The following is a 22,776-nucleotide window of genomic DNA, read 5'->3' on the forward strand; positions in this document are numbered from 1 at the left end:
TGAGGAAAAAAATCAGCTTATATTTTCTGTAGATCAGCCATAGAGTTTGATGTAGTAATATCAGTACAGAAGTGTGAGCTAGGATTCCACTGAAAGCAGAAGCATTTAACTATACCAGCAACACACATCACAAGGCTTCACCATGCCCTCATCTGGAGGATTATCTCATGGCACAAATTGTCTAGTGTGAAGAGCTGCAGGTGAATTAATTTTAGATGGGTGGCCAGCACTGTGTATATATACACCATTCAGACCCCATTTTAGGGCAAAGCTTGGATTTAAATGATGGATCCTTTGTGTACAGATCCTGTGCTCTGGGCTAAATTTGTTAACATGTGACCAGCTCTAACTTCTGCTGCTGGGCATTGTGTGGTTTCTGGATGTGCAGTAACAGCAAGGTGGCTCCTCTGAATTCTGCTGCTCCTGGCTGCTAAATTTTAGCAATAATACAATGGCTAATAGGAATATTAATATTAAACTATCTGTAATGTATTCCAGTGAGGAGTTCTAATCTTTTTTTCATTTAAATTCTTATTGATTCCAAGCATTTTCTAGAGGGAAGCCACAGTACTGCATGTGTGAACTGCAATGGTAAAGGATTTTAGTGAGCATTACTATGTGCAGTTGCTTACTGTAGAGGAAACTGAGTCGTGGAACCCTCATACCTTTTGGATTGAAAGACAGGAAAAACTGAAAGCTGAAATGGTATTGAGTAATTCTCAAACCACATATGCTTCCCTACATTGTTTTGGACAGTGGCTTCATGCCAAGCTCCTCTCAGCTCTGCAGCTCTGTTCAAAACAGAGTAATACAAAACCCATGAAAAGCATAGCCCTAATTTCCAGATCCTGTTGGCCCTCCTACAGCAGCCTTGATTTAAGATGAAATGGCATTCCTCGCTGTTGGCACCATCAAAAGTCTCCACTGCAAACTAAAGAGGTTTGGGGGTTTTTTTTTGGCTTGTTCAGCAAAGTTCCGAATCTTTCCTTCCTACCCCCATGACTCTGCAGAGTTGAGCACCAGGGGACAACTCAGACGTCAGCATGTTAGCATTCAAATTATGGGTATTGGTGTTGCAAAACAAATATCTTGCCGAGAGGAAGTCCAGACAATCCCGATCTTTTTCCCTTACAGCTGTGCAGTGCCATAACTCTGCTCCCACATACATACACGCAGCTCCTGTGTTTAGCCAAGCACAAATCCCTGGACACGGGCTGCAAAGTGACAAAGCACGTACTTTATGGCCAAGGACTCCACCTATACCTCTAAAAAGCCACAGAAGTCAGAGTTCAAAGGCCTCTCTGTAATCATGTGTTTGTAGGCAGCTTGATGTTCTCACCTGACCTAGTTGCAACAACTGCAGTTGTTTTGTGCATGCAGCAACTTTTTAATGTCCTTCCCAGCTAGTGTGATGCTGTGATGTTTTCCTAGTAAGACATGCTGCAGAAACCCAGGCAGCTCTCCCACTGCATTGAATTAGGGGATACAGATCCCCAGACACGAGCGTTATCTTTGCAGACAGTGCAAAGTGTATGGTAACCACCCCCAACCCTGTTGGTTTTTTATTAACATATTATTCTGGTGCATAAATGGCTGCAGAACACATAAAGCAGGGGAGGAACCTCAGGAGTCATGCAGAACGTGGCAAAAGCAGTTCTTGGAGCAATGCACTGCAGTGTGTCACACTTCGCAGGAAGCTATGAGGAAGGACCAGATAAACCAGTTACGTATGGGCATAGTTCGCAGGCATTTATTCTGCTTTAAAAATTAGTGCCAGGCTGGTTGTGGCAAGATGACTGTATCTTGGCTTAGGCCTGGCTCAGCAACCCTTTGAGGGTGCTACCCCAGACTGTGTTTTTCTATCCCAAATCAGAAGAGTTACAGAAGAAACTTGGCAAGAGTGAAGACGCTGAGTAGTATCTTGCTTCTGTAGAAGACCTCTGCATGAGGCTCCTCGTTCAGACTAGGGTGGCAGCTACTGTTCGATACCTGCCTGCATGCTTGCTTTGCTGTGTGGCTTTCCAAATCTGGCCATGTGCCGTCTTTGATGTCTTCACGTGAAGAAACCCAGCCTAGGCCAGTGGAAGTATGAAACAGAGCGGTAGTCACGGCAGGTGTGAGCACACACCTTGCTAGAGCCAACGGCACGAGTCATTTATTACAAATACGGGATGACAGACAGGCTACCTGTTAAATTGAGATTATAATAGCTTCTGTGGTCTGTTTGTATCGTGACTTCTTTGAGGTAGGGAGTTGCTGTGCGATGCTAGCAGGGGGGACTCTGTCGTGCTTGAGGTCTTTCAGCTCAATGTTACCTTGAACACAGCAGTTGTGCAAAGGCTGAAATTTGCCCCTCTCTGTTGCATTATCATCACAAAAATCTTGTGGTAGTTTCTCATAGCTCTCTGCAGGAGAACAGACAGATGTGCTAAACATCTCATGCTTGTAGGGAGCAACAACCGCAAATTATGAAAAGGATTTTTCTGTCTTCCAAAATTGCACACACGCATACCTACCTTTCCATGAAGATAATTATAATCTGATGCCAAAGGGCCCAGCTCTCGGGCACATTTTAAAATGCCGTGTCCTAGAAATCAAAAAGCAGAGCAGACATGGCTCATGCTCCAGTTGTGACTCCCTCTGCCGGCTTCCCAGCAGGAACTCGGGGTGAGAATCCCTGATAGAAACCTGATACGATATATAACGTGCTTGTAACAGAGCTGTAAGAAGTTTTTTAGGAGTAAAATAGCGTTAAGCAAAACCGCAGATAGGAACAGAACTGGCAAAAGTTCAAAGGTGAATATATAACCACCTTAAAACACAGGTATTTGTTCAGTGCTTACAGGGAAATGCCCGAATGGCCCAGTAGCACGAAAAGGTTTCTTTCAATCGTAATGATTAAATCAACAGTTTAATAACGAATCTCTAACGGGCACGTCACTCCGCTAAAGGGACGCGATTTACAAATCTCTTCCGTGCAAAGCTCTACCCCTTGAGCAGGAGAAGCGGGTGAGGTGTGGTCCGGCCTGCAGGCACCCCGAGGCTCACCCCGAGGCGCGGCTCACCCCTCTGCCCGCGCTTTCCCCGTGGGTGCGTGACCGGCTGCTCGTAGCGTGACATCCCTCGGAAGCGTCCGCCCTGACGTCGCGGCGTGTGACCGCGGCTTGGCCTCCCCGCTGTTATTCTCCCCGGCAGGGCTGAGGAACGCTCAGAATGGATTCCCGAACGGCCGTCCCACGCGCGGCGCTGGCGTCACAGCCGCGGCGGCTTTCGTCACACGCGCGGCTCTCGCCGCCCGCCCCGCGCCCGCGCCCGCGCCCGTGCCCGCGCCCGCGCGCGCGCCGCCCGCCATGCCGCCGCCGGAGGCGGTGCCGGCGCTCGGGGAGCTCCGCCCCGCGGAGGGCAGGCGGGGGCGCGGCCGGGAGCGGGGAGGCGTGGTTTCCCTCCACAGCTCCCTCTCGAGCGGCACCCGCAGCGAGGGCGAGAGCGAGGCCGTGGCCGCGGGGCGGCGCGCGAAGGTGTCCAAGCTGCGCGTGCTCGGGCCGGCGCGGCCCGGCGTGGCGCGGGGAGCGGGCGGAGCGCGCAGGCGCGCGGGGCAACCGGGGCTCCCGGCTCTGGCGGCCATGGAGCGGAAAGGTGAGCGCTGCGCGGGCCCCCCCCATCCCCTCACCCACCTACCCCCCCATCCCGGGGGGGCACCGGTGCCCCCCCCCATCCCCTCTGCCGGGCCCGCCGCCCCTCACGCTTCTCTCCCCTTCTCTCCCTCAGTGCTGGCGCTGCAGGCCCGAAAGAAGCGGACCAAAGCCAAGAAGGACAAGGCCCAGAGGAAGTAAGTGCGGCCCCCGGCTCCCCTCAGGCGGCAGCTCCCGCCACCGGCGCTGCCTCCCGCCGCCGCCTCTTTGTTACCCCGGCCCTCCCTCGCGGGGAAGGGGCTGCCGAGCCCCGCGGTGCCCCGAGCTCCGGCGGGAGCCGGGCGCTCCCGGGGCGGAGAAGCGTGCGAACCCCTCGGGCTAGACGGGTTTTGAACGCGAGTTTAATTGAAGGCACGTTTCGCGGCATAGGCAGGCAGCCGGCGCGGCTGGTGGCCCGGGGCGGCGGGTTTTGCCGCCCTGGCTCTCCGCCGGGGCTGGTTTTCCTCAGGATTTGACGGTTTCTCGCCGTCCCGTGTCGTGGTTCCTTTGGCGGGCGGGGGAGCGGAGCTGCCTCGGTGTGTAAGGAGGCTCTCCGTTCCCTGCCTCTGCCCCGAAACTCGGTGAACGGAGCTGCCGTCGTGCTCTGTCCTTGCTGGCTCCTTCACTCGGCCCCGGGCTGTACCCGGTGGGCGATGCCAGCGTCCCCTCTCCTCTCTGGAGCCTCCAGAGCTGGCTTTAGGAACTAGCTTCTCTTTATTCTCTTGCCCCCCGCCTCCAACGCCGCTTTTTTTTTTTTTTTTTTTAATCTTGCCATAAGAATGCTGTGATGTGTTGTTTACTTCTTTCTCTAACTTTGATGCTCTCGTGTGGCTTCTCTCCTACCACAGGAATTTCACAAGTCTTTGTATGTGGTGAACTTTTGGATGCAGATATAAAAATTAAAAAGATCTCGAGTAAATACTAAACAATGGCTCCCACCAGACTGCATTAAGTACTGCATTCAGTGCTGCTCGTGAATTCCTTTCTAGTGAAAGGTGATGTAAATCCTAGAGCCGGTTCTGTGTGCTCAGTAAAATGCTGCTTATTCGCGTAAAATCTCTGGTACCCCAGGAGGTTTTATACTCACTGGTGCCTGGGAACCAAAGGTATTTAGGAAGTAAAGCTTTGGGGGTGGGAGTTGGAGGGGTTTTTCTTTAGGCCTAGAGTAATGCTATCTTAGTCACTTCCTCAAACAAATCATGGATTTTAAAAAATTTTCTGGTTGTCTCCAGCAAAGATTCGGTTGTTTTGAGATGGGGCTTCTGAGGGGTGAAGAGCATTGACTAAACCCTTTGGGAGATGTGCATTATGTTTCTGTGCTATTTTGTACCTTCTCCTGGTATTTCTTGAAGATGGCATTAGGACAATTTTTTAAGAGCTCTCCTCTTTCTATAGTATTATCTGCATCCTAATTTCTGAATGAATAATTCATTGTTTAATTCTATACCTGTTACTTTCTTTTTTTCTTGTTCACCTGCAGACAAACAATACTGACTCTGCCAATAGAGTCCACAGTTGCAGTTGGAAAGACTGATTTCTGTGTAAATTCTGAGGTTGCTGAATGGTAACTTCCAGTGCTGGCATGTTTTTTTTTTAAAAATTCTTTTTAACTGTGTAGCCAGAACAGGTTAACTGCACTGCTGGTTAGCTGTTGCTTTTGCCACTAACCTTGATTTGAGTGGAGAACCATACTATTTGTAAAATGCTGTGTTTATCTTCTTAAACTACACGCTTCAACTCTGTTTTCTGGTACCATAGGTTTGTTAGATCCTGCCTCGGAAATTAAAGAAACTTGCATGTACTTTATGCTTTACATTGTACAATGAAAAGAACCCAGTGTCAGCCTCTAACTTTAGGTACAGTTCCACGACATTTATGCTATTTAAATACAAAGCTGCTCTAGTTAAATCTTCTAAAATAAGCTTAACTGGGTTGTTGCAAGACTTCTCCCATAAAACATAAACTTAAAACCACATGGAATGTCCTTTTAATACCTAACGTTCCATGGTAGTTGGTTAGATCACACACATGTAATTTTTTCGATATGAAGGGCAGTAAAAAGCATGAAACAACTGATTTTAGAAGGTTAAGGTTGGTGAGTATTAGGAATTACCTTATTATGGGTAAGTGTAAAAATGCAGAGAATGTTCTGAAGGGATTTAAAGAAATTCAAGGTATCTTTCACTTTAGAAATGAACTGTACCTGCTTTAAGTTTCCCTATCAACCTAATCCGGTTTAAAAAAAAAAAAAAACCCACACCACTTGGAAAGGTTAAAATAATCACAATGGGCTGTGTATAGTACAGAACTGGAAAGTTACCCTTTTTTTTGTCATTCATTAGTTAAAATTGCTATTTAGGTTCAGACAAGACCAGCCTAAACTAGTTATTTACAGAAAACCCTTGTAAATACTAATTACGGTTCTGTGTATAGGATTTTTTTTTTTTTAATGGGAAGGTTAACCAAGTTCTTAATTTTCCACAAATTCAGGATCTTGCTAATTCTTCCCATCCTTCCTGTCTTCAAAGTTTTATTTGATATCAATGAAGGAGTGAGTGCATTTATCCCAACATACTCTTCTGCAGAAAGAGAGCAGGCAAAGTTTCTTGGTAATACAAAGGTGAGGTACCTGTGTCTTCCCACTCTAGTAAAACTACTCCAAATCTTTTGGTAATCTGGAATAATCATTAAACCAGCTGTCTCAAATGTTTGCTTAGGAAGCTTCTACTTGCCCAGCTTGCTCGTCAGTCCTGTGTCTGCCATTGTGGAGTTGGAAGAATATCGTGACTGTGTACCTTTGCCCAGCTCCCATTTCCTTGAGAATTGAGGAGGAGGAAGGACAGGGAGAGTGACAGCTGAATGCCTTGGAGGGACAAAAAGCAAGTCTAGATACAGGGAGATCCTGAGTTCTAATGTTGACTGTCACTGGGTTGCTTTGTCGCCTTGAGTGAAGCATTGATTTCAGTTTCTTCTTATCTCAGCCTTTTCAGTCAAAAAGGCAAGGAATTAGAATTAAAATTGCTTTAATCTAAATTATTTTTAGAAAATGAGAGGCAAGCTTTTGCTTGGCCTTTTCCTTAATATTAAGAATATGTCAGGAAATATGCATGTCAGAGCTTTAGTTGCTAATAAAACATAGGGAGTTTGGTACGTAGGCTACTGCAATGTGTGTTGCTGCCAAGAGATAGCTTTGCTGAAAGCTATCTGGGAAGTATGTGATGTATTAATTTTATCATTTCATGAGGTGTGAACATCTCAGGCACTGAGAGTCAGTTGATTCCCAAAGGCACTCAAAAAAGCCTGTCTTTAAAAAAGGAGCTTGTAGGCTTACAAGCTTTTTTCTTACTAAAACTTTAATAACTTACAGCTGTCTGAAGAGTTTACAGTCTATCTGGTGAGGTGCATTCAGGTAGTTACTTTTACCCAATTGTCAGAAATGCAGAAGATTTTTGCAATTCTTTGTTTGAAGCAGTTACTAATATCTTTGGAGTTCAGCATTGGTAGACAAAAATGTGTTTGGCAGAGTATTTGCCCTGGTCCTTAGGAAGGTGGGGGAGCTGCACAGTGCTTTCCTGGGAGCAGTTCTTGTGCTAGTTTTCCTCATATGACTTCTAGGGAACTGAAAACAGAATTCCAGTGTTCTGGTGTCTCATGAGCTGTGTTGGATGGTGATGTCCATGAACGCAGTGGCAGGAGGAAGGAGTGATGGGTGTCCCAACAGTTCAGCCTTTCATCGGCCACGAGGTGGCTGCTTCTTGCTTTTTGCAGGTCCTGCAGCACAGACCAGGCCACGTGTGTGCTTGTAATGCCTTGGTGCAGTAAGGTAGTGTCTGATTAGGAAGCAGTGCTGGCTAACAGGAGATTACAAGCTCGATTTTTTTTTTTTTTTTTTTTTTAAGCCTCCATGTGCTTTTTGGAGGGGAATGTTGCTTTGAGTTAGCTCTGGTGTGGACAGAACGTCTGTTCCTGGCTGAAGTGAAGCTGGAATATGCCAGCTACATGCTTTCATTTGAAAGAGATTAATTTTCTATGCTGCAAGACTGTTGTACTATGTGAATGAAAGCACGATATGTGAGGAATATCTGGTATTTACTTCAAAACTATGCTTCTGTTTGAAAATACAAGCTTCTATTTCAACTAAAATACTAATATAGATGTATTTTACCAATGGCTCTGGTAATTTGTAATGGAATCAGGCACTTGTGACTGTTAGATCATAATTGCCAGTAAAATGCTGTGGCTTTTTTTCTGTCTACTTCGTATGTTGCAAACCCTGAGAAGCTCAAACTGTTCTTTGTCCTGGGAAAAAATGACTGTTTAGGTTACTACTGAGATTAAGACCCAGAGTTTAAAAACTAGGCTAAAAAACCCATCCCGGTTCAAAGCAGTTACAGAAACAGATGAGAAACTGAACAAATAGTTCTGTATTATAGCTCGTTTTCTCTGAAATGAAGAAAATAAGCATATGACTAGAACTGGGCTACAGGACTGTGTGATGTGTAGATGATGGGTATGTTCATTGGCGGGCCCAGATGATAATAGTTTCACTAAGTCCAGTGTCTTGCTTCAGCAGTCTTTTATGTTTCAGGAAAAGTTGGCCTACTCGCACACAAACCCAGCAGTTCTGTGTAAGGGGTGTTGAACCAATTGTGTCTCAAAGCAGAACATTTTATTACTGTAAGCATGAATAACTACAAAGGTAGTAGCAGCCATACATTTAACAGTATGTGGCTTGTTCTGAAAAATGTTCATGATCTGAAGTACTTTATTTCCGCATGCACTGGTGAATTTATTTAATCCTTTCTTACAGGCTTTACTGAGTGGGAGATATTTTTTCACAGGACTTTCAATAGTTCCTCCGGCTCCCTCTACTCCTGGAGGGAAGACAGTGGCAGAGTTGAGTTGGTGCAGTACTGTTGTCTCGCTTCCTCTCCCTCTTCCCAAATGCATGCAATATTCAGTATCTTTGAGAAACTGGTTTAGTTTCTGCAATTTTTCTGGCCAGACTCCTGATGTGCAGTGAAGCCTCACTTCTTTCTTTCTCCTCAACAGAATTGCTATGAAGAGAGCTAAGGAAGTTGGTAATTTTTCCATCTATACAATCTGGGGAGCAGAAAATTTCTAGTAGAGTCTGATACTTTCCAGTTGGTTATTGCATGTCTTGCTTGTATCACTTTCCTGCTGTCTTTGAGGAGCCCTGAAGTTCTGACAGCCCTCTTGGGTTCTTCCTCGACTTCCTTATTCAAAACTTTGCCTGGGATCAGGATCCTGGATTACATTTTCTTCACTTGTCTTTCATAATTAATACCAGGGCTACATCTTTCATAAGTATTTTGAACATAAGTTTAAGGTAGAGTCGGAATGCATCACCCACAGGATTTTTTCATTCAAATACAGAAGTAATTATCAGACTATGAGAGGACACAACTGAAGATCGGCTGGTTTCCACGGAAGTCCCTTCGTTTGTAATAGCTGGAATAGCAGAGGGTTCTACAAACAGCTTGTTAAGTGCTTGTGTGGGGGAGTGGGTATGGGGAGTGAGAAACAAGATTGCCTCTGTTACTTGTGCATTAGGACCGTTCTCATGTGAAATTCATTATTACTTATCTTCAAACTGAACTCCCACAGATCCACTAAACAAAAGTATGTCTTGGTGCGTCTGAGCACCGTCCTTTCAAAACTAAATGTTAGACCATCTCCAGTCGTCTTAAGTTCTTGACAATGGTGTTCCTGTAGCTCTGGGATGACTGCCCTACAGCAGCAAGTATTATGGATCTGACCTACTGGCAGAAAATACCAGTTTTTTATTCAGAAAAATAGGGATGCAAGAGTGAACAAGTTGCAGTAATCCAAAATAATGTGGATTATAGACTTGTAAGTCCCCCACAATCTATGATTTATAATTCCCCTCAAATACTTAAAATTTTCTTGAGCAGAAAGGTAAAGTGCATAAAAGCAGGAAAATACTGCTATCATTTCAGATCTGAATTCATACTGAAAGTTTGAGTCTGAACGGTTGCAGTATTTATTGAACACTAGGATGCCAGCAGATCTGCCTGTAAGCACGTTGGAGGGTGGCACCAGAAGCAGTCATTCTGACTAGATGTGCCTTAACATGATCTTGAAATTACAGGCACATTAAGGAATAGTAATGAGATGCAGTCTGGCAGGCATACTTCCCTTAAAGAGACATTGTCTAGATGCATGGATGTGAAAACGGGAGAGAGATTTTAAATCCTGGCTTTTCACCATGCCATATGGAGCTTTTTTTTCCTCTTCCCCAAATGAAAACAAGGAATCTTTAACAGCACTTGAAGCGAGATCTTGTTGCAGTGGGTGTACTGCCCTGGAAATTGTTGGCTGGATGGTTAAGGTGGAAAGCAACACTTCTTCAGCGAGAGTCCCGGGGTGTGTTATAGTACTCTTATCTGCATCTCCTACAGTATGAGCTGGATTTGTCATTAGTCTTGCATTCAGTGAATTGAATTCTGTTTGGGGATGCCTCGTGTGTAATTTGAGCTCACAAATAAGGAATGACAGTGTTTATAAAGGTTGTGCTGCAGGTGGCTTAAAAATCATTTCGGAAAGCAATTGTCTTTGGTTTCCTACAGACAGGCGTCATGTCTGCAAATACCAAGGGAATAGCAAACAGATGAAGAGGAGTAAGGAGAGTATCTTTTTTGTTAGCCCATATATGAGGATGATAGGTGTGACAAAAGTGATTTGGATTAAATGTATGCTGCCTTCCTTGCTTGAAGGTTGGAAGGGGTCTGCTTTTGTATCTGTTCACAGCAGGTAGACAGGTAGCATGGACAGTATTTCTGCTGTTTTGGGGACAAGGAAAAATACTTATTTCCTGTACAAAATAGAGTTTTGAAGAAGTTGCTCTTAAATAGGAGAACCAAACACCTCTCTCCAAATGTTTTGTTATGTAAGTTACCAGAGTGGAGAAAACAAGTTCTGAGTTTTGACGGTGAAGTTGCATGTGGAGACTTGGCTGTTGTGATAGCTTCACTAGTAATGTATAGAGAGCAGCAAAGGAGCCCTTGCTGGTGCCACTCCACAGCACAAACACTGCTTTTTCATTGCACCGTCTGTACTAACGGGCATGACTGTAGTCTCTCATCATCTTGTCCTCCTGATGCTGTTGGATCTGCCTGAGTGCAGATCTGTGAGAACACACATTGTGCAATCAAGGCTTCTTAATCATTTTTTTACCTTATTTTTAGTGTGTGGACCAGATAAGTGATTCTATGGGAAACTGGCAAGAGAATACAAAAGTGTTTTTTCCAAACTCTTTGAATGCCTTCTGTAAGGAACAAGTGAGTGACTGAAATCTTAGTTCCTGCAAATAACTATTACTGTCCCTGCTATGTATTGCAGAGGTGAGCAGAGTTGTCGGGTGATATATTCAATGAACGTGGAGCAAAATCTTGACTACAGTGGAAAATTTTGTGTGTTGTTAGCACCTCTTCTAATATGAAGAGGTTTGGCAATGCTAAACTGTGAAAAGGATGTTCAAACTTCAGCGAGCTTTTGAGGTGAAAATATTTTAGACGTAAAATCAGATTAATCCAATTCTTCTTTAAACCTCTTGGTTTAAAACTGCAGAGCCAGCTTCAGATTGTTTTTCACTAATAAACAGTCCTCCATAGCAGAGAATATCTCTAAATTATTACTTGCTATGTTGCATTGTTGCTGACTTGTTTGCCCTATCACTTGGATAAACCATCAGGATAAAAAGGCACAGGAAATGGCTGGTAATTCTTCTACATTGTCAGATGATGATGTTAAGTGCCTGCTGCTGTGAAAAATACTCAGTTCACCTTTCTAAAGAAGATTTGACTCCTCCTGCTTTTTTTGTTACTTTTAAGCATAAAGGATAAGTTTTTCTTGTAACTCTGGATGGGGAGGTTTGGAATTACTTCAGAAAATTCATTTTTACTTTGAACGCCCTTTCTCTCCTGTGTGATTGTGCTGGCATTTCTGTATCAAAAGGGTTGGACTGTTGGCAATTACCATGATCCTTGTCTTCATCCAAGCTTTGAATCCAGTGGACTATTGAATAGGCAAATAAAACCGGCTTGTTCAGGAAGATGAAACAAAGTATCAGACTGAATTTCTAATTTCATTAGAGGGAAGATTGAGACAGGTAAACATCAAGAGAAGGAGATGAATCTAATTATGCTCAACCCCTAACATGACTGAATTTGCAGGAAGATCAGCTGAGAGCAACCCCCAGCCTTGCTGCAAGGCCCTTTACCTGCAATGCAGTGCTGCGCATCTGCAGCTAGGTGGTGGAGGCAAATCCCTCTTCTCCCTCACTCTTGCACAAAGCTTTGCTGCGTTCGAGAAGAACCAGCCCCTCCGCCTGCCGTTGATGTCCCCCTGCTTCCTGAACAGTGTGGCATCTGATTTTTAATGGCTCTTTCGAAAACTATTGGGCTGTCTTCGGGAATATCTTTATCAATGGGAGGCCGTGCTTCATGCAGGTAGGTTACCCTTTCTTTTTAAATTTTTTTTGCCTCATGAATTTGTAGTTCTTCAGCCATTCTTGAGAGAATAAGGACTTTTGGGAGGGTCTCTAGATATGGATTCACACAAATTCCATAAAAGATCTAGTATTTTGCCTTAGCATTGCTGTTCCACATTGTTTTCCTTAAGTAAAATATTGCTATATAGTTGTAGAGAGACCCTGCAAATCCCGTTAATTCTGATGATTAATTAGCACACTGAGAGAGCAAAAGTAAAAGGTGATCAAGGTGTTCTTAAGTAGAATAGAGATGGCTGTAAAAAAAAAAAAAGTACCCTAGAACACTTGATTTTTAATGGGTAAACCATTAACCATTTTTTGTAGCCTCTTTATATATTTTACCTGCATTTTGCAGTATTGCTGACAGCTGTTTCAGCTGTGATCTTTAAATACCAAGTATGGATTTTTCTGCTGTCTGGAGCAGCCTTTTGTGCCTTCTAGAGTACTGTCTGTGTGAGCGAAGCAGACAGATGAGGGTTGTGGGTTTGTGTATCAGTTTTTCTTTGGTATTAATAGATATTCTGCACTGATTAAGTCTCTCAATACATATCTGCACTTGACATGGTCACTTTGGGGGAAGAAGGTGGTGGGATGTGACAACATCTAATGAATTTTTGCAGGAAGGCAAAGGAATGAGATGTGTTTTGGAGGTGATTTCATAAAGGAAATAGCACAGTAGAAATGTACGTGACCTGAATACAGCTCACATTAGTTGGTATAATAGATTATAATATAGAATTGAAATGCTTTTGGATCCCCAGGACAGACTCAGATGCAGACTATAGGGTGTGTCATGTACGAGGTTGTCAGCAGCATGATTCGTCAGCCCCTTCTTAGGAGGGGTGCAGAAAGCTTCCAAGAGAATGGGGTTTAGTGCTTCCAGTAACTTCTTCCTTGATGCGTGAAATTACTATTATTGAAAAGCATTGGGACTGCAGAATGGCATGATGTTTCTGTCTGTATCAGTGGTTTTTAAGATGAATTTCCTTTTGAATCCGTTCTAATCCCCTACATCTTGTGGAGATATCAAAGTGAAAATCACAAAACAGCATTGGGGAGAATTACTCTTTACTACTTATGCTATGGGTGTGGCTCCTGGGCTTAAATTCTCCTTTCTATCCAATTCTGTGTTCTGGTTCTCTTTACCCTGTCTATAGGGTTTGTTATATGTGAGCCTCCAGTCTGCCCTTCAACTGTTCTGTCTGTGGCCCTTTCTTGCCTTGGCTATGGCTCTTAATTTGGGGATAGTATGTGACTTTATTCGTAGCTCAGTTGTTCCCAAAGGAATGCAGCAGTTTTAAGGTAGCTTTTTGATCTCCAAGACTTTCCCCCCCTCCCCCAGTTTCCTTCTTCCTACCCCTGACTTGTAATTCTGTGGCTCACGGGGAGGGGGAAATGTCTAAATACTAAATATCTTGGGGCTAGATCAAGCTGTGGGGTTGTTAATAAATGTCTCAGCCTGGCAGCAGTGGAATGGACTGTCTGGCAGTCTTGTTTTACGGTTCAGGACCACTAATCTGTGTTGCGTATCTGTTCCTGAATTAAAAAATCAGCAGGACTTGCTAGCTGTGACAACTGACTGAAATAAATGTCAGGTGGTTTGGTTGTGCCTGGGATGACCTTTGTAGCTTCTCTTTGGTTTAATGAACTTCAATTCCAGATTGTAAATGGCTACAAGTTTAGTCATGATCAGATTGGAACGTGTGATTTCTTCGCTTTTATGCTCCATAGATATTTAAGATGGCTGTAGTTTTAATGTGTAGTAATGTATTTAATGTACGAAGTCTCAGCAGAGTGCATGTGTAGTAAGTAAATGTTGAACATTCATTCTGCTGTATAGCTACTCGAAATATTAAATTTGTCCCATGGATTAAGATTAGTTAGTATGGCCATGATACGATGCACAGAACTCCAGCTCAGTTATAAGCTAGAAAAACTGCATCTGAAAGCCCACATGCATTACCATACCCACTGGCATAACCAGTGGCTGTCTCAACAGCCACTCCTCCTTTGAGCAAAACTAGTTGAATTTGAAATAGGGTGGTGGAAGGCATCGGTTATATCTGCTGCTTCACTGGAACAATAGTGTCAATACAAGAAACTTCCGCTAATTCACGCTGACAGGGAAACTCATTGTAAAGAATGTTATCTTGTGCTTGTACATCACTGCTGTAAAGAAATACGTTGCCCACCTCTTTGGACAACTCCAGCTTTTTTTAATATCTCATACTTCTAAGAAAAGAAAGCTTGATGTTAATATCCTGCAGTACTTTGCCATTAAATCTTGCCAATGCAAATGGGCTATAGGCACTGTTTTTGTTATAAATGCTTGCTTTGTACAAAACTATATTGAAGATAAAACTTTGTAGACAATTAACCATTCTCTTTAATGCTTTGTAAAGTAAATAACTTACCTGTTTTAGTACTATCATTTCATGAGCTGTTTGGCTGCAAGCAGTGTACTGCCATGAAGAAGTTGGGGCACAGGGGAGATAGCAATATGTTTTAGCTTAGGGAACTAGAACACAGCTTAAATGCGTGAGAGCAATGAGGTGGCCTTTGCTAACAAGATCTTCACAAGCAGGAACTTAGAGTAGCACATTTGGTAAAAAGTCAAACACACAAAAGTAATGTTTTTATTTATGAAAGTGGGAGTGAAAAAAAAAAATATCACCCTGGTGCCTGATTTCAATTCCTCTGTAATCACAAGCTCTCGGAAGAGTTTACAGAACATCTGCTTGGCGTACTCCCACTCTCCATAGTTCAGACAACTAACAAACTTTAGACCTTCAGTGAAGAGATGAACTAGAAGCGCAGCCTACCGCAGGAGGACAGGAGAAATCAAGGGCAGTACTAGGGATTTTAGAGTTCTAAAGTGTTAGAAGCAGAAGGATTGTTAAATGCTCATATGATCTCAAAGGGACAAAGGGCACAGATTCTAAAACACTGGTTTAATTTTTTTTCCAAAGGAGTAAGAATTAATTGGTGTTAGTCTTTAACATTCATCAACATTTAAATCTTCAGGTTTTATATGAGGTAACGTCTCAAAATATAAACTTGCGTTAGAAAAGTTCTCACTGAATGAAAGGCTGAGAAGGGGTTCAAAGGCACTAATGTTTTGGTGGGATCACTAAGCTTTTAACTCACTATCTTGTCTGGTCTTTTCTTCCACTGTAAAAGTGAATCTAGGGCGTTAAGTTGTATTTCTTATATATAAAAATAGACAGAAACAATTTTTGTATTTATAAAAGCATTTAAATGTGAAAATAGTTTTTCTGAAGGCTGAATATTGCATCTCCTCCATTATTAGCAGTCCCTCATGTGAAATGAAAGCTACTGAATTGAAGAGTAACATGTGTGAGACATGCAGTGTGTTCTCTTTCAGACCCGACACTCAGCATCGGGGCCCTGCTGCTCATTCAGAGAATGATCTTCCAGAGCAAGAGGAAGAAATCCTGGGATCAGATGACGATGAACAAGAGGATCCAAATGATTACTGTAAAGGTGAGAACTTGCCTGTTTAAGACATAGGTTTTTCAATGTAATCAAGAAATTCCCTTGATTTCCTATCTACTACAGAGCATGAAAATAGGCTTTCTCTTACTTTAAGTGTTTTTTGAAACTGTATGATGATAATAACACTTTCAAGCTAACCTGAAATGGAAAAACTATTCTCTAAGGTTCTCACTGTCACCAGTTTAGATTTGAGTTGAAGAGCTGTTTTTAATGCATGTGTTTAAAGCTGTTAGCTTTTCCTCTGTGCCAGAGGGCTTTCAAAATTGGTAAAAGCAAGTAGGCCTTGAATTTTTTTGATTTTCATCAGCAAAAGGACACTTTCAAATCTGTTTCAAATTCTTCACTGTTTTCTTTTGAAGATCATCATCTTAGTATCCATTCTTAGGTAACTTCGTGTCTGCAAATATAGTCTTCCACTGTTTCTCTGAGTAGAAACTAATTACAGAGCAAGTGGAAATTCCACAGTATATAATTCAATATCAGAAGGGTCAGGCTGTTTTTTAACATAGCAAATACTTCAAAAAAAGATGGAACACTGATCATACAAATTCAACTGATCAATTAATTGAAGCTTGAGTGTGTGTTCCCACTTCAAAGCGCTTTGTAAGACTACTTCTGTGATACTATTCATTGTATATATTGAATAAGACAGAGGGAGAATCATGTAACAAATGCCACATATGTGTATAAAAAAATGCAAAGTAGAAATAGCACAGGGAACTTGAATTGCAATGTTTCTTACCCTTCAGTGCTTTACTTAAAAGCATTTACATTACTTTTAGCATGCTACCCAAGTATTTGTGGGATTTTGTCGTAAAGCAAGTAGGAAGAAGAAAGCCATTGTGTGAATTAGCAATTGGTGCAGCTGTCACTGTTGTAACTGAAATCTTTAAGTGAAGAAAAGGGACTTCTGCTGCTTGAGCTAATGAAGTAATGGATAGCAATTCTGCGTCTTGTTTGTGAACCAATCAAGAGAGCCGAATCTTGCTGGCAAAGCATGAATTTCATGGGTGGTATTTGCTGACCACAACTGAATAGTAAACGCCTGGAATCTAGGGTGTAATTCCAGGTTCTGGCAAAAATTTATGCCTTAGCAATCACAGATTCTTCTCTTCGTTCTGTTTTCTGCCAGTTCCCTTGTGTCTTTGTCTGGCTTTTCACATCTTTGCTTCCATCATGGAATCCTTCTGCATAGTCAGCAGCTTGAGAGTTACTAGGGGTACAGGGAGGAGACTTTCCTATTTTCAGTGGTGATGTTAAATGGCAAAGTACCTTTCAGTCAGGAAAGCAGTTGCAAGGGAAACTCCGTTGGGATCTTGGGTGCAGTACTCTTTCATGTTACAGGGCCAGAGCATGCGAAAGCAATGCTGATACTTAGCTGTAACATTCTGTTGCTGAACGTCATAAGCTGTGTTTTCCAAAGGTGGTCAGCCTAGCAGACTTCAGATGCTTTCACTGAGGAGATATTCTTTTGTGATGCTGCAGCGCTGACCTACATTGAAAAGGAGGAAAAGTCAGTCATTCTAGTTCAATTATATTAAAACTTTTCTATCAACTAGAGGGCTGTTCGCAGCTCTTCCTCTAACATGCTGTATATTTGTTCTAGCAAGATCCAATTAGAGAAGTATTTGCATTTGTTTATATGATTAAAAATGTAAACACATCAAATAAGTCTTCCTCAAGTTGTGATGCTTGTTCCATGTAGCTGCTCTTCAGCACTTGCGTGACCTCTTGACATATAAACTTCCCACTGTTTTTCTAGGTGGTTATCACCTTGTGAAAATAGGAGATCTCTTTAATGGACGATACCATGTGATTCGGAAGCTCGGATGGGGCCATTTCTCCACTGTGTGGCTAGCTTGGGACATCCAGTAAGTCTTTCTGTTCTAGCTAGTGTTTCTGGTGGGAATGCAGAGCGTTGCACAAAGATGATCAGAAAGCATCTTTTTACTTTTAGATAAAAACACAAAATGTAGCTGTCCACATTCTAATGCAAAAGTTTCCTTTGATATTGTGCATGCAAGTGTGTGGCAGGGAGTTAACAGGACAAACCATATATGTGGAAAGAGTGCTCTTGTGTTCAGCAGTCTCTGACCTATTATTTAATTTTATGAGAAATTATTAACATGAATGTTTTTATAAGAGAGACCCAAAGACAATCTTCATGAGTGCTTAAACCTTATTTTTCCATGATGCTTTAAATAAGTAGCTGTCTTATATGCAAAAGAATTAGGATAATCCTGGAGAATAAGTTCTTTGTATGAGTGTTAACAGTCTCCAATTTACTTACCATGTGTGCCTAGAGGGAGGAGATTTGTGGCAATGAAGGTGGTGAAGAGTGCAGAGCACTACACAGAAACGGCACTGGATGAAATCAAGTTGCTAAAATCGGTGAGTGCCTGAGAGTGGGGTTCAATCTTTAATCTTTTTTTTTTTTAATTCATTCTGAGAACTTCACATTAGTCACATGCTTGATATTTCTGGATTGTCTAGCTGCAAAGAATTTGGATAGGAACTTAACAGTAGTGCAGTAGCTCCAACTTCAAAATATATTCTTGCCTGGTAATTACCTCAAGGAACACAAAATTAATCCTTTTTTTCTCTGCAGGTCCGCAACAGTGATCCAAATGATCCAAGTAAAGAGAGAGTTGTTCAGTTATTAGATGACTTCAAGATTTCAGGAGTTAATGGTTCTCATATCCTTTTGTGGAATAAAGGCAAAGAATTGCATAAAGATGGGAGTTTGCTGGGTAGCCGTCATGTCAGTGCTGGTGAGCAATGCCCAGACATCCCTTTCACTGCCCAAGGAAACCTGCTGTAGAATCATCTGCCTCAAAACTGCTTGCTAAGCTCAGATCCAGAATGATCATTCTGCCTGACATAATATGTGTAAGTTGTGGAGATGGCACTGCTTAGTCATGCTTTTAACATGAGAGATGGGGTGGCTGCATCTGATTTGTGAATCAGGACTGAATGGCTTAGTGTCTGAGGTACCTTTGTGGTAAGAGAGCCCATCTATCTCAACCCCTCAATTTTGCAAGCAGCCTGGTAATAACCCCTTATTTAAGTAAAGCAGTACAAAATGTTAAGATCAGTAATTAAAAATGGCAAACACATGCAGTCTATGACTTGATAATGAGGTTGTTTTCTAGTTATGGAAGCATCTTACCTTGGACTTTATCAACATTGTTAGGATGTTTAAAGTGTATTGCTTTGCAAATCCCTTGTAGTTCTGTGAATAGCCTTCTAATAGGCAGTGATCTGTGGCAAGTCCTAATAATGCATCCATAAAATTTGAAAGTTGGACTTTTGCGCATGTTTCTGCTTTGCGGTACCTTGAATTTTATTTCGGTGAGAATTACTAGGCTGCTTGAGAGACTCGAGCTGTAGGTTATAAACATTCTAACACTTTTAGAAAACAGGAGCCCTGTAATGTATTTCCTCTATTAATTAACTTTTTTCCAGTACATAGCACCGAGTAAATGTTGACTTCATCTTGTATTTCTTTCACTCTTGTGAAACACATGTGTGCTTTCTGCCAGTGTAGAAGAAAAGCAGCCTAATAAACTCCTAGAAGTTTGGCTTCTAAAGCAAAGGCACAATACTGAATATGTCACTAGAGTGACTGTAGCTGTTGAGATCTTATGGACAAAAAGTAGATAATGTAAATATTGTTGGAAGTCCAGGCTTGTCAAAAGTTTGTTTTACTGGTAAAGAGGCAAGGGAGGGTGGAGAAAGTAACTTAATTGTTCTGAAGATGACTTATGAAATGGAAATTTTATTATCTTTTCAGGTAACGCTGGTACAGAGAGATCTGGCATTGAGTTTTGCCTGGGGCAAGAGCCTAGGCAGTTCCAAAACGTACAGTGTTGGCTTGAAGCTGTCTCAGTACTAGCAGGAAATACTAATGCAAACTTGCTTGTGTAACTGGCTTTCACTCAAAGCAGGAGATTGCTACTGCTGCATTAGGACCATTGTCCTAACCAACTCCATCCCGCTGTATTTTAGCTTTTAGATGACAACACTGATGTGTAGGATAGGATGGTGCTGTTAAGGAAGGCAGCCTCTCTAAACTGTGTCAGAAGGATGAGGGTTCTTTAATAGAAAATGCTTAAGTGGTATGGATTTCTTTTGATCCTCAGTCCTGGGAACTCAGCACTCCTTGGGTCAGGATGTCCATCTTTTTCCTTGACTGAGTTCCAGATATCTGTATGGTGTTTGAAGTTCTAGGGCATCATCTCCTGAAGTGGATCATCAAGTCAAATTATCAGGGACTTCCACTCCCTTGTGTCAAAAAGATCATCAAACAGGTAAGTTCCAGTTCTGACTGCACTGTTCCCCTTGGCCTAGTGAGAACTCTTTCACTAATCTTTCTCAGATCCAAGAAAACGAAAGTTAAAAATTAGTGGTGTATCTCTCATGCAAGAAAATCATTCTTGGGTTAATATTTCCTTTCTCTACTGCAAAAACCTTCTGCTACAGATATTTATTTTCTGACATTTCAACCATGATGGGAGGCCGGCTTTGCTTTTAACTTCTTCTTACCCTGGTTATTCCTCATAAGTGCAAGTATTTTTTTTTTCAAACTGTCACAGTAAGTACAGTGCTTAATGATGGGAAGAGCAAGAGAAACCTGTTCTTCCTACTGGATGGTTGCCTAAGAAAGAACATCTTTCTACATGTGAGGTGGAGGGGAGGAGGAAAGCATGATTTTATTGTAGGGTATTAAGGTTAGATTTTCAACTGTAGTAAGTTACATTATGAGGGTAGAGAGACAGTATTTTAAATTCGTAGCTAAAATCTGATGTGAATCTGTATTTTCTGGAACTGAGTAGTAACCACTGATCACATTAGCTTTAATCTGGAGCACTCTCAAACACAGAAGTCCTTCAGGTTCATTGGTCATCCTAGGCAATTTTGCATTTTCACTTCACTCTGTTTGCTCATTCTTTGCTTTTTCTAATGATCAATTTCCTTCTCTTCTGTCTGCAGGTTCTTCAGGGTCTGGATTATTTGCACACAAAATGTCGAATCATTCATACAGATATTAAACCTGAGAACATTCTTCTGTGTGTTAATGACCAGTATATCCGCAGGCTGGCTGCAGAAGCAACAGAGTGGCAGAGATCTGGGGCTCCCCCACCATCTGGCTCTGCAGGTGCTTTCTCTTTCTGAAAATTGGTGCTATTTTCCCCCCTACACCCCCAAATCATCACTAACCTCACTTGGGAAGTCTGCCTGAGTACAGTGGAACAATAATGCAAGTAACCTCTGAAAAGCCAACTGTAAATTGTGAAGTTAGTCATAAGCTGTAACTTAAAGATGATCAGGAAGGCAGTTGTTTGTCTAAGAAAAATGGAGGGAGGATGCATGCATGCTGGCATCTGCTTTTAACACAGCTCATCTGGCACTGATAAAGCGGTAGGGCAGTCAGTCTTGTATAGCACACACTGCATAAATGCTAATGCACTCAAGCTATTGCTGGAGTGAAAATGTGGTGAGGTACTTCTCATGTTTTCTTCAAAAGTTTTTCTTTCCATTGCATAATGCTGGAAATGCATTTCATGAAGGTCTCAACGAGATGATTTACCTGTTGTCAGTTTGCAGAAGTCTGAAAAACTTGTAACAGAAACAGCTTCCTTGACATGCTAACATCCCTAAAGATATGAGAGCAAATGTTCTCTTGTTCCTAGTTCCTCTTGTTCCTCCTCAGAATATCCATCTGTACCAGTGTGTAGTTTTCAAGAACTACTGCAGTGTGTACTGGAAGGCTCTGTCACTCATAATCTCATGCCACCAACATTTAGCTGAGCCCATCATAGCATAGCTTAGCTCAGGGAAGCTCCCTTAACTTTGGTATTTTAATGTTTTGGTTTGCATTCCCTTTTCAGTAAGGTGCATAATACATGCAGTAAATGAAGCTGCATGACAGGAAGTTTAAGTCTCTGATATCAGTCAAGCAAGTCTACTATCTGGAATTTTAATTATGCATTTACTCATTTAATGTTTTTCTTATTTTTTTTATTCTTGCTCTACTTTTGTAGAGAAATGAGCCTTCAAAATAACATTTGCTGATATCTTAAAACATTGTTACCAAACCACGTAGGAAAAATACTTACCTTAAGATAATAATGCAGTTGCAGTTTTTTAATATAAACATACTAATTTACTGATCTTCCTTTCCCTTTCAGTGAGCACTGCACCACAGCCAAAACCAGTAAGTGTAATAGCTTTCATACATAAGTATCCATCTACTTACAGTATCGACTGCATTGTTTCATAATGCAGTCAGCATTAAGGGAAAGCAACCTTCTATCAGAAGGAAAAGTGTGATTTGTGTTTGTCATAGACATAGGCATCAGGTTCAATGCTGTCTTGGAGATTTAAGTAGTATTAGCTCATATATCACCAGAACAAGTAGTCTTTTTGGTGGTCTCAAGGTCTGTTGTGAAGGTGACCTGTCTGTGGAGTCTGAGATCCCTCGTTTGGAGAATACTGGAGGTTTTTCAGGTCAGGACAGAAATGCACTGATAAGAGGCATAGACAACTGCTCCAAAAACCTTAAAGTCTGCTTTTTATTTGAGAGAAGAACTGTCTCCAGAGTTTTCATCCCAGACTGCTTCCTCAGCTCTAAAATAAATTAAAACTTGATGCCTTTTAGATTTATTGAAATATGAAATGCTAAGTCCAATTTCTCTGCTTGCTTCTGTGTAGGCTGACAAAATGTCAAAGAATAAGAAAAAGAAGTTGAAAAAGAAGCAGAAACGCCAGGCTGAGTTGTTAGAGAAGCGAATGCAAGAGATAGAGGAAATGGAGAAGGAAGCAAGCCCTGGGCAGACACAGCCTGAAGAGGAGGAAGAAGCTCAGAGCCCTCTGGAAATGCTCATAAAAGTTAGTCCACCAGAGGAAAACGTCAGCAAAAAGACAGGTATAGACCTAAAATATTGCTGAAGTAGCCCAGTGTTGTCCTTTCACTCATGCTGGCATCAGTAGAGTGAGCACCTTTAGTAGAGGTGGCCATTGTCATTTAACCTGTTTGCATTGCGTTCTACCCAT

The 22,776-nt window shown here is 42.1% G+C and overlaps 1 protein-coding gene across 4 annotated transcripts in view; it reads left to right on the plus strand.

The window, feature by feature from the left end:
* The first annotated feature begins 3,506 nt into the window (after positions 1 to 3,506).
* The window catches only part of SRPK1 (SRSF protein kinase 1), a 28,969-nt gene continuing 9,699 nt past the window's right edge, over positions 3,507 to 22,776 (plus strand). Inside the window, exons 1-10 of one of the 4 annotated variants that reach the window (XM_052814437.1) lie at positions 3,507 to 3,636; positions 3,769 to 3,829; positions 15,575 to 15,708; positions 17,483 to 17,591; positions 18,024 to 18,111; positions 18,329 to 18,416; positions 19,924 to 20,030; positions 20,713 to 20,878; positions 21,912 to 21,937; positions 22,435 to 22,648. In XM_052814437.1, coding sequence (XP_052670397.1) covers positions 3,624 to 3,636; positions 3,769 to 3,829; positions 15,575 to 15,708; positions 17,483 to 17,591; positions 18,024 to 18,111; positions 18,329 to 18,416; positions 19,924 to 20,030; positions 20,713 to 20,878; positions 21,912 to 21,937; positions 22,435 to 22,648 — 1,006 coding nt within the window. In that variant the 5' untranslated portion in view covers positions 3,507 to 3,623. Of the gene's footprint in view, positions 3,637 to 3,768; positions 3,830 to 11,887; positions 12,164 to 15,574; positions 15,709 to 17,482; positions 17,592 to 18,023; positions 18,112 to 18,328; positions 18,417 to 19,917; positions 20,031 to 20,712; positions 20,879 to 21,911; positions 21,938 to 22,434; positions 22,649 to 22,776 lie in introns of those variants that run through there. The other 3 variants (XM_052814438.1, XM_052814439.1, XM_052814441.1) reach the window with 3 other exon arrangements.

The sequence above is a fragment of the Harpia harpyja genome, chromosome 19 (assembly GCF_026419915.1).
Source record: "Harpia harpyja isolate bHarHar1 chromosome 19, bHarHar1 primary haplotype, whole genome shotgun sequence".
Lineage (NCBI taxonomy): Eukaryota > Metazoa > Chordata > Aves > Accipitriformes > Accipitridae > Harpia > Harpia harpyja.